The sequence below is a fragment of the Mirounga angustirostris genome, unplaced genomic scaffold (genome assembly GCF_029215605.1).
Source record: "Mirounga angustirostris isolate CCGP_5_RB_7025 unplaced genomic scaffold, mMirAng1.0.hap1 SCAF_16, whole genome shotgun sequence".
Lineage (NCBI taxonomy): Eukaryota > Metazoa > Chordata > Mammalia > Carnivora > Phocidae > Mirounga > Mirounga angustirostris.
Window position 1 is genome coordinate 954,497 of NW_026991724.1, and position 11,287 is coordinate 965,783.

Below are 11,287 nucleotides of genomic sequence, written 5' to 3' on the forward strand. Positions count from 1 at the left end.
CCAGGGAAGAGACCCCAACGGGCCCAGTGTGGACCTACCAGCTACGGCCTGGAGTGGGGGGCTCTGGGCCGGGGTGGGCAGACATGCCCAGAGGGGGCCCCCGTAAACACGGAGCAGGAGCTCCCCCGAGGCTGAGCCAGACTGAGGCCAGCCAGAACAGCCGCTTCAGTGAAGACAGATGGAGGCCAGGGCACATGGGGACACAGGCCCACAGCTGCCCTCCAGGGGCGAGAAGTGAGGGGCCCAGGCTGGCCTGGAAGCCAGAGACTTTACAAGTGTCCATCACAGATCTGCACCTGATTGTACGTTTGTGACCTGTAGTCAGGGCAGGACTCCGGCTCCCACCTGCCCTGGTCCAGAACGAGGGAGGGGGAGAGGAGTGTCCACGGGCAATGGACGGGGGTGTCAAGAGCAGGGACGGGGCCCTACCCTGCCCAGACCACGGGCCTCTGACCTCCTGTGGCACATGCCTGCCCTCACCCCGCCAGGCCTTTGCTCACACTGGTCCCTCCACCCACACCGTCCTTGCCCCAGCCTGCCTGACCAGTCCCTCTAGGGCAGCCCCAACGCCGTCTCCTCCAGGAGGGCTGCCCTCATCCCACGTGCCATCCTTCCCGCTTGTGCACCCTTGGGGAATTCACTTCTGCCCATGTCATCCTCCCCGTGGCCTGCCACTGGAGGTGTGACCCTGAGCAGGTGTCGTGGTGAGCATGGTGGAGCTCATGCAGGAGAAGACCCTGCCCGGCCCTGCCTCCGCACCAGTCCTCTCTGCACCTCAAGGGTCCTGCGAGAGGAAGAAGGTGCAGGGCCCAGAAGCTGGGGCTGGAAGTCAGCCCCGCGGACTCTCGAGGGAGCACCTGGCCTGGGGAGGAGCTTAAAACCCTGGGGGAGGGCAGGTGCTGCTGTGAAGGTGAGCAAGGGAGGCTGCCTTTCCCCCATCCCCCCATCCACCGATGTGGCATGTGGCCGTTCCTCAGCCACACTCTCTTCCCACCCCCTACCGAGGCCTGGCTGCAAAGCGTTTCCCCAGACCCTGAGGCCCTGGGCTGGGGGGCCTGGAGCAGGGCCGAGAAGCCCCCTCTGGGGCCAGGGGTTGGGGACAGGAAGTAAGAGGAGCCAGGGAAAGCAGAGGAAGACCAGAAAGATGAAGATGCAGGCTTCCTCCTGTCTCTCTTGGAGGGGGAGGACCTGGCTAAGTACCGGGTGCCTGACTAGGTAACACCCACGTGGAGCCCAGCGGAGGCCAGCCAGGGACCTCAGAAACTTGTGCATGGGTTCAGGGGGACCAATGGCTGCAGCCCTGACCCTTTTCCAGGCCACTGTCCCTGGCATGGAAGAGGGTTGTGGGTATGCCCAACCCTGCAAGGCTGGGGAGGATGGCAGGGCCCAAGTCCACACGGCCTTCCTGCTCCCTCCAGCATGTCCCCCTGGAGCCAGTGACCCTGAGGACAGACAGGCTCATGCCTGTTCCCCTCTGCCCTCCCTCGAGAGGAGCCTAGGGGCCATCTTGCCTCTGGGCTCCACCTGGGGTCATGCTGGCAGAAGCTGGAGGCCATCAAACTGAAGCTGTGGGCCATGGAGCAGGCCCAAGGGCCGGAGACGCCAGGGGCGCAGGGCCAAGCCGCGGAGGAGGAGAGCGCAGGCGCCGTACTGAGCCCCGGGGCAGGTAGGAGCCAGCAGGCCAGGCCAACCCCTTCCCTGGTGGGTGGGCCACGAGTCCTTGGGCACACGGCTCCGAGCCCCCCTTCCCTGTCGGTACATCTGGGTGGGCTGCAGCTGCTGCAGGCACAGGGCCGGCCCACAGGGAGAGTCTGGGGTCTCCATGCGTCGGGCCTGGCCGGGGCAGGTGTGCAGTAAGCCCTTCCAGAACAGTCCCTGGGGGTGACCCTCTTCCCCAAGGAGTGAGGAATAAGCCACAACTTACTGTTGTGAGGTGCCTGCCCTTAGCAGCTGCCGGGAGCCCCCCAACCTGCGGTGAGACCCGTCCTGGGGCCCCCCTCTCGGTAGGTTGCCCCTGCCCCGGGAGCCCCGTGGAGAAGGTGGAGTCGGACCACAGATCCGTCTATGTGGGCAATGTGAGTCCGGGAGGGGGCAAGATGGGGCAGTGGGCACCCAAGGTAGGCCATCTCCTCCTGGCTTTGAGGATTAAAGAAAGGGACAAAGGCTCAGGAGGGGAGAAGCCAGAGGACAGGACCTGGCTGGGGGGTGCGCCGCCCCAGGAGGGAGCATGGGCCCTGTGTCCTCAGGCATTCTGGTTTCCCGACGGGAAATGCTGGGATTCAGCATTGCCACGGGAATCTCCCGTTGGCCAATCACCCTGGCCACAAATCCCACTGTAAAAAGCCACCTGTTGCCTGGACAGGCCAGATGAACTTAGGGGGTCATCTCACACATGGAGGGTGGACGTCTCTGTCTGCAGTCCACCCCCAGCAGGGGTGGGGGACCAAGGCAACGGCTACTAACTCCACCCCGGGGTCTAATCAACCTCTCTACCGAGAAAACATGCTGTGGGAGCCCCCGGGAGAGCGAGGCCTCTGCGGGAGGCCCCCCACCACCAGGGGCGTACCTGTGGCAGGTGGACTGCGGGGGCACAGCGGAGCATCTGGAATCCTACTTCAACCCCTGCGGGGAGGGCCACCAGGTCACCGTCCCGTGCGACAAGTTCTCCGAACACCCCAAGGGGTCAGTGCCAGCCAGGCAACAGGGAGCGGGGGGTGGGGGGCTCAGGGAGGGCGGCTCCAGAGGGGCCAGGCGCCCTGGGGTACTGTGGAGCCCAGGCATCCCGGGGTGGCCCTCCCCCACCCTGCCCGCCTACCCCAGCTATGCCTACATGGAGTTTGCCGCCAAGAGCTCAGCCCAGGCTGCAGTGGAGCTGGATGAGAGCATCTTCCGAGGCCGAGTCCTCAAGGTGTGTTCCCTAAACCACGTTAACCCATGAATCCCTGGGGGACCAGGAAACGCAGGCATAGGGAGAGGCCACGACCCTTCTCCACTCCCCCAGTGTCTCTGGGCACATCCGCGGGTGGAGGGGTGGCTGCCTCAGGGCCCAGCGGGTCGCCACTGCATGGCGCGGCTCTCTTCCCCAGCTGGACACTTAGGGGATGCTGGGTCCACAGGGGCACATCACCTGACCATGTCTGTGGCTGGACAGTTCAGGTCTGAGTGGGAATTTTGAGGAGGCTGGGAACAAGTTAGGGTCTGATGCCCCAGAGCTCCACGCCAGGAGCTGCGGGGTGTAACCGCTTCACACCTGCCTGTGAGCCTCCAGCGGAGAAACCCAAGAAGGCTTCCTGGAGGCAGCTTTAGCCCTGGGCTCTGCCCTGCGCTCCATTAAGGCTGCGCTGGGGAGGCGGGGAGGAGAACAAGTGTCTCAGAGGGACCCAGCCTTCGGCCCAGGTGCTGCCCAAAAGGACCAACTTGCCAGGGATCAGCTCCACGGACCGCGGGGGCTTGGAAGGACATTAAGGCGCCAGAGGAGGACCCTTCCCCCACAGCAGTCTCCGGGGCGGGGCCCGCTTCAGACCACGAGGGCGGAACCGGTGGGCGGGGCCCGGTGGGCGGAACCCGGGTGGGGGCGGGGCCTGCTTCAGTCCGCGGGGGCGGAACCGGTGGGCGGGGCCGGGGTGAACCCGGGGGCGGGGGAACCCCGAGGCGGGGGCGGGGCCTGCTTCAGACAGCGGGGGCGGAACTGGTGGGCGGGGCCCGGGCGGGGCCTGCGCTCACGCCCCCTTTTCTCTACGCCGGGGCCGTGGAAGGTTCTCTCTGTAGTATTCGCCGAACTGAAGGGAGAATGGGATTTTGAGAGTGGGGCCGGGGAGGGTCAGGAGTAAACAGCTGTGCTCTCGGCGGGAAAAACTGCGCAGCGCCCCCAGTCGGAGCCATAAGTCTTGCATGAAACCGGACACCACGGGGGTGCAGGTGGGTCCTGTGCCACTCGGGGCTTTGGAAGGCTACTGAGCAAAGCTTCAGGCAGCTAGCGCTGAGGCAGCTTGGGGCTCTCCAAGTCTTTTTAAGGAAAAGTAGAAATGTGTCTTAATGGTAAAGCATAAATTAAATTTCAGTAGTTTTTAAAAGCACGTGACAGCAGGCCTCCGGGTCTGTGCTGCCCCCCACAGTGAGGGACACAGTGTGAGGCACTGTGGGAGGGCACGCACCTTGGGCTCCTGGCCCAGGCCTGGCCCTTGTCAGAAGTTCCCCACGCTGGGCACTCCGACTGCGGCCGCTCTGCCGCAGACACGCCCCACTTCCTCCCTGAATTGCAGTATGTGCTCCTTCGCACTGCAGGGCTGGGGAGGGAAAACTCCCTTTGCTCTGGACCTAAGTAGCTGCCGAGGAACCCTCGCTGGGCTGTTCCAAAGCCACTCGGCTTGTTAGCCTACCTACCAATTCTTTATGCCAGGAACAGAGCTGCTAGGGCTGCAATCCACAGGGAGTCCAAAGGTGGGGTGGGGGGACCGCCACCCCTTGGCTCTCCACCCGCATTTGTCTCTGGCGTCCTCTTAGGCCAGCTTCTCACTCCCCGTGATCTGGGGTCAAGTCTGCCCTTGAGTGGGGCAAACGATGCCCCCCTAAAAAATGTCCACACCCTAATTTCCAGAACCTGCGAACGTGACCTTATTTGAGAAAAGGTCAGGATCATCCTGGATCATCTGGGTGGGCCCTAAATCCAATGAGACACAGACCCACAGAGAGGATGCGAAGAAAGAGGCAGAGATTGTAGTGTTGTGTCTGTAAGCCAAGGAACTGCTGGCGGCCATCAGAAGCTGGACAGGCACGGACCAGATCCTCCCTCAGAACCTCCCGGAGGAACTGGCCCTACTGACCCCTTGATTCCTGACTCTGGCCTCCGGAACTGGGAGGACATTTCTTTGTTCTCTCCTGCCCGCTCACTCACTCACACATGCCCATCCTGTGAGAAGGTAGGAAGGAGGGGCTGTCAGGGCAGAGCCGGGCGTGGCCTGGACCAGGGGCAGTCAGGAGGGCGCAGACGAGGCTCGCCACCTGGACACAGTTCCCTGGGCTGAAGCTTATGTGGCACCGCGCGGGTGACACCGGATCCTGCCTGCTCGGCACCCAGGGGCTGCTCGCCCTCCGCGGTGAGGGGAGATTTGCCTCCGTCTTGAGGCGCTCACCATGCACGCTGGCAGTCTCCACCCGCCCCCTCCCCCCCAAGCTGGTTCACTTTCAGAAGAGTTTCCTAACCCCTTCTGTGTGGCTGCTCTGAAGAGAGAGCGGGCCTAGGAATCCCTCCTCACCCCTGGATTTTGGGCCCAAGCCGACCAAGACAGACGGAGGATGGAGGACGCTCCCGACTTGGCGGCCACCTGGGTGGCGAGGGCTCCAAGCGGTGAGCTGCTGAGTGGCCTTACGTGGCCGTGCCTGGAGAAGGCCGAGACATACAGGCCCCCTGTCTGGTCGGGGGCAGAAGGAAGGACAGGGAGCAGTCACCCGAACAACAGCTAGGAGCTGACTGGGAGCGGCACCCAACGGGGCTCAGCTCTAGGATGGAGTCCAGGCGGGCAGGAGGCCCACGAGGAGGCTGGCCTCAAGGTACAGAACTGCTAAAGGATGATGGGAAACCCTCACAGGACAGTTCCATTGGCAGCACGTGGGCCAGCACATTACTTCTGATCCCTGCTTTTCTCAGGCGTAAAACGGGGATGCTACCTAACGATGTGTGTGAAAACTCCCGAGTGTAAAGCACGTTTAAGGGCTGGTCTGTCTGCACCTACAGAAAAACCCAAATAGCAGCAGCTTCAACAAGACAGCAGTTTATTTTATTTTCCTCTACAAAATGCTGACTATAAAAAGTCCTGGCCTATGTCAGCAAAACCCATCTTCCTTCTAGCTTTCTGCTCCCCATCCTTAGGAGATAAAGCTTTTCCTCATACTTTCAAGAGGGCTGCCTTAGCTCCAGCCATCACATCCAAGATCCAGAAGGGAAAAGATGAGGGAAGGGTACTCCATCTGCTAGCTGAATCCCCCTTCAAAGTATCTTTCCTGCAAGTCTATCCCAACACCATCCACTTTCATGCCATAACTACCTACCCTTGTGTGCTACGGAGAGTCTAGTCAACTGTAGCCAGTAACACTGGGCCTTTGTTGCAAAGCAGCAAGCTGGCAACTTGCAGGCCCCCCCACAGCCACCACTCAGGCAGGAGCAATTACCACCAAAGCTCAACCAGAGGTGTGTGGGTGGCATCTGAACCAGCGCCCGGTGGTCGGTGCCTCTCAGTCCCACCCTAGGTGTTCCACCTGCCGCGGGAGGTGGTGTGCTGGGACTTGTGTTTAGTACCCAGTCCTGACTGAGTTCTCCCTCTACTTCTCTGATTTTGAACACGACTCCCGTGTTCCTCAGAGGGGAAGGGAAGGCAGTGCAGAGGTGTGCAAGTCTCATCCTGGCGCCAGCAGCCTTCCCTGTTGCCCAGGGGCCCCGAAGCTGCCCTCCTCCTGTCAGAGGCCTTCTCTGGCACGCTGGAAAGGGGAGGGAGGGATTCGCAGCTGTCTTGGGGCCGAGACTCAAAGCCAGTGTGCCAAACAAATGATAAAGGGTACTAGAGCCTGGGCCAGCTGATCCCAGAAGGCACTGTCACATGGACTTGGCCAAGCAGGCCTCCGGGGAGGCAGAGTGCAGAAATCCAATCCCGCCAGCTCCATCCCAAATGTGACCCCCTCCCCCCGCCAGCTCGGGGGCCTGCGGGGGCAGCAAGTGAGCGGGGACTCCTCTAACCCAGCCTGGCCCTCGGGCCGTGAGGAACTGCCAGGTGCACCCCGAGGAAGAGGCCTCTGGGACTGCTCACTCCATCCTCGGCAAGCCAGAGGCAACCTACGAGCCGAGTCAAAGCTCCCTGGCGCTGTAAGGGGTGCTCCTGAGGCCAGGCGCAAGACTGGAGACATGAAGGCCCCTCCTGCAGTGCAGGGGGAGGTGTGTGGGCTGTATGGGGAGGGGGGAAGGAGGGCCCTCTAGATCTGGCTCTGGCCAGGTCAGCCTCTGGAGCACAGACCCACCCACAAGTCCCTCTGCACCTCCCTCTGCTCCCCCTGCAGCTGCAGCATCTTTAGGGCCCGAAGCTCCGTGGGCTCTCCCACCTCCCCTCCCTGTCCCTTCGTGCCTCCCTGTTCTGTCTGGTCCCCGAGCAGTGCGCCATCCTGGAGAGGCCCGCGCCACACTCTTCAGTTAAACTCTCTGCTGACACAAGGAAAACGCCAAATCCATTCTCAGAGGACCTTTAGTCTGCACGCACCGTGCCTGAGACCTTGCACCCAGGCAGCCCGTCTGTGGCGCTGGGGAATAGGCAAATGATCATGAATCTCCCTCTGAGCAGTACAGTTATGCCCACAGGGCCTCTCCTCCAGCACGGCAGCAGGACCTCGCTCAGCACACCTGGATCATCATGGACGTCACCATGCTGTCGAAGGCCCTGCGGACAGAGACAGCCATCAGAGGAGCGGCTGGGGCTCTGCAGCACCACCCATGACCCGGGACCGGGACAGTCCCTCCCCAGTCAGGTACACTCAGCCGCGAGGCCAGTGTCCTGCCACCCCGGCAGCGGGAAGCTAAGTCTCATGCCCCCTCACGCCCTATGCGGTTCCCATAGTCCCGCCGGAGCTGGATCTCCAGGGAGGGGTGGAGGGGCAGGGGCCGTCCCTGTCCTGCACATAGGATTCTCCGTACCAGCACCTGTTTCTCTCACCTGGGGCCCAGGATGAACTGAGACACAGCATCATGGCTGAGGGAAGGCACCATGGGAAGGGCCTGGCTCGGGTCAGGATCCTCTCACCTGCTGCCTACAAGGAGCCCCTTGGGAACCACGTGTAGGCATGTAGGGAATTCCCAAGAGCAGATGTGGAATGTGTGCATGCAAACGCTTCTTTATACAATCGTTGTGATGTCCCAATGTCACGTCTGTGTCTATTGCAGGACTACGTGGAAGAAACCTACAATCCAATTTCCTAACTATTCAAGTTCAATGACCAAGACAAACGGGGCAGGAACAGGAAGACGTTTTCTCACTAAGGTCCTGCCACATGCCTGGGCCCTTACTGGGTTCTGTGGGGGCTCTCGGACTAAGTGGGCATACCTGGGAAACCGAGAGGGCAAGGTCTATGCCCTGCCCTGCCCCCCAATCCTCTCCCGTCTGTTTTATATGTTGGATATCCACGTAAGAGTTTATTGTGAAAACAGGGTTCTGCTGCTTCAGAATCACTCACTCCTTAGAGGAACGATGCCCCTCGCTGAGACAGACCTTCCCTCCCGCACGTTGAGAACAACGGCTCTCAGCAAGGAAGGGTCTGCACAGCAGTCAGCTCACCTGGACTGAATGTGGTCCCCGGGGTTGTAGAAGGGATTGCACATCACATCCGTGTAGGAATTGTGCAGCTTCCGGAACATCTGAGACAAGAACCAATGGTGTCAGTTCACGGGTACACACGGCTGCTGCCAAATTTCTGACTTCTGAGCATCTGAAAACAAAGCGAAAAAGAGAAAACGCACTGGCCCAGGCACAGCCTGCAAACACCCCGGTACTTACACTGCGGATCTCGTTGTCCCGAAGCGCTGTGTTGGAGGAATCCACCACCATGACAAACTTCACCTTGGAGTTGGTCACGTAGCCGTACCTGCACAGCTGGTTAGGGAACATGCATTTAACTCAGGGACTCTAGGACACCACAAGGCACGGCACCACCATGGAGGGTGTGTGAGCCGAGGGCCATCTGTGCACAGCCCCTGGCTCCAAAGCCACTTTGGAGAAACAGGACAAGCTTGCATCACGGAAGGGACCCCAGGTACCTCCCACAATACCGGGAGGACCCCACGGGCATACTAGGTGGACCACACACTTCCTTGGGGCAGCTTTTGGCATTTACAGGAGGCAGCTAAGCCTTGTTCGGACTTAAGCTTTGGGGCCCACCTGCCCAGACCCTGGGGCACCTCAACTTCATTCTCAATCACTTCCTGGCCCAGCAGTGCTAACTGCAAAACTGGAGGCCCAAGAATCAGGCAGACCCTGCCTAAAGCACCCATGCCACGAAAGGCCACTTTATCTGGTAGAACAGTGGCTCCCGGGCAGATGTCATGGAAGGCAAGCTACATTACTACTTGTGGGGCTAGCTTTGCACTCCATGGGTTTCATGCCATTTGTCCCAAGGGACTGGTCAAGTTATGACGGGGGCCTACGGGGCTGGGCCTGGTGATGGAAGGAGAACTGTCCTTGCTCAGAGGTGGTGGCCCAGCAGACAGAGCCTGGAAAGCTGTCCTCACAGGCATGAAGGAGGAAGGTTCCTGGTTCTTCTGCAAACCAGACGAGGGACAGATGCAGACTGCCACACTTCTCCAGGGAATTCATGCCCAGCTTTTCCCACATTATCCTCCCAAGTAAAAAACGGTGTGACATCTCAATTAGCCTCAAGCTGCCCTAATTCCCTTTGGTTGAAAGCTCTCACTTTCTTTCCAAGCGACACTGGGTCTTTCAAGGTCACCTGATCCTACAGTACACTTTGAAACGGGAGGCGGGATCTCCAAACGTGAAACCCTGTGGAGAGAGACCACCAGCTGGCAGGCCCCCCACCAGGTGTGAAGGATACACCTTGTAGTCCTCTGTGGGGTACAGCAGGCCCAGGTAGAGCTCCCTCTGGTCCACCAAGGCCTTCCCCATGGCAGAGATCTTCTCGTCCACCACGTCCAGGGATGTATGCACCATGTAGTGGAACTTCAGCTCATTCTCGGTGGGGATGCTGCGGATGTAAAGAGGATAATTCTGCAAGAAAGGATGCCGGAACTGAAATGCTGAGAAACCACCCTGGGCACACAGGCCTCGAGGATGAGGCCCCAGAGCACTCAGAACGGAGGACTGGCCAAGAGCCAATTAGGCACAGGGACGCACACTCTCATTCTCTAAAACCCATTGTTTACTCCTCCAAAGGGCTGTAGGCAGTGTCTTTGGGGAACCCAGTCAATCTTGAGGTTTACCTCCCTTCTGCACGGAGCATCACTAAGGGGGCAGAAACAGTGGGTCTGAGCACAGCCTGACAACAACCCAGACAGCCGGAAAAGTCACTCAGCTTCTGTGCAGGGCCCAGTCCTAGCACGTGCTCTCCTCCCAGCCCATAAATACTAGCTGTTTCCCCATGCGTACCTACTGCACTCTCTTCACGTTGGCAGAAGCACTGACGTGCCCTCCCACTAAACCCTGTCCAGGCTCAGCTCAAACCACCCTTCATCTCTGCATGGCTAATTCCTACCATCCTAACCCGAGGGGTTAAAAGGTCTTAAGAGGGCCCCCACATGCCACAATGCACTGATTCTGTCCCGTGCCTGGTGCTGCAGATAGAATAAACATGATGCTGTCCCTGTGCTAATGGGGCTGATCTCTGGTGAAGGACAGTCCACAAACCCGACAAATAAATAACGTGTCATGCGCTACGACAGGAGGCATCCCTTGAAGAACTTCCATAAGAACCACCTCATAAGCCCGGTCTTATAGAAGACACAGGGAATCAACGCTTTGTGCAGTAAGAAACCGCGCTCGGTCTTAGGATTCAGACACAGCCTTCTGGAGGAGACGAAATCTATGGTGGCCAGCGTGAGAGGGCGGCGGTGGGTTTCCAGGTGCAAAGGCCCGGAGGCGAGCAAGCAGAGCCTGTCAGAGGAGCTCCGGGTTGGCGGGGTGGGAGAGGCTGGCTAGGGGAGAAGGGGAGGAGGCGACCAAGTTGTTCTGACGTCACCGCGAGGCCCTGAGAAGCCCCTGCGGAGCCCTGGGGCCGGGGCGTGACGCGCTCTCGTGAGGTTTTGGAACCAGCCCGGGCTGCTGCGTGGAGGGACCGCGGGCCGCGGAGTGGGCGGCGAGGCGGCCGGGCGGGAGAGCGCAGCGCAGCGGGACGAACACCAGGGGACAGCGGGCTCGCGAGCGAGAGCCGCCGGGCCGGCGGACGGACGGGGGACGCAAGCGGGGCGCCGGGGCCGACCCTCCCGCCGCTGCAGACGCGGGCGCGGGCGGAGCCTCCCCGCGGCGCCCCCAGCCCGGCGCGGCGGAGCCCGTGCTTGCGGAGCCCTCGGGGCAGGCAGGGAGGCGGCAGCGGGGCGGCGGCCCGGGCAGGGCTCCGCAGCCCGCCGTCCCGCCCGCGCGCTCACCTCCTTGGCGATCACCGCCACGCACACCGCCATCTTGGAGGCCCGCGCGCCCCGTCACGTGACCCCGCCGCCAGTCACGCGGCCGCCTCGGCCCCGCCCCGCCGCCGGCGGGAAACGCCGCCCGCGCGCCCGCCGCTTCCAGTCGCGGGCCCGGCC

General features: G+C 61.2%; 2 protein-coding genes across 3 annotated transcripts; one reads left to right on the plus strand and one right to left on the minus strand.

Annotated features, from left to right (window-relative positions):
* The first annotated feature begins 960 nt into the window (after nucleotides 1-960).
* Nucleotides 961-6,713, plus strand: PABPN1L (PABPN1 like, cytoplasmic). The gene is given in 7 exon segments (XM_045892090.2): nucleotides 961-1,215; nucleotides 1,543-1,647; nucleotides 1,980-2,075; nucleotides 2,576-2,682; nucleotides 2,821-2,908; nucleotides 3,397-3,539; nucleotides 6,686-6,713. Coding segments are annotated over 7 exon segments (822 nt in total).
* A 498-nt stretch (nucleotides 6,714-7,211) lies between these two features.
* Nucleotides 7,212-11,255, minus strand: TRAPPC2L (trafficking protein particle complex subunit 2L). 2 transcript variants are annotated; one of them, XM_045890574.3, is made up of 5 exons: nucleotides 11,132-11,255; nucleotides 9,586-9,758; nucleotides 8,532-8,619; nucleotides 8,313-8,392; nucleotides 7,212-7,421 (listed from the first exon to the last, which is right to left on the minus strand). In XM_045890574.3, the coding sequence occupies exons 1-5, from the start codon at nucleotides 11,162-11,164 to the stop codon at nucleotides 7,376-7,378; spliced, it is 420 nt and encodes a 139-aa protein (XP_045746530.1). In that variant the 5' UTR covers nucleotides 11,165-11,255; the 3' UTR covers nucleotides 7,212-7,375. The 2 variants fall into 2 exon arrangements, with proteins under 2 accessions (XP_045746530.1, XP_064437048.1); XM_064580978.1 differs by having other exon boundaries at nucleotides 9,586-9,735; nucleotides 11,132-11,232.
* Nucleotides 11,256-11,287: the final 32 nt, after the last annotated feature.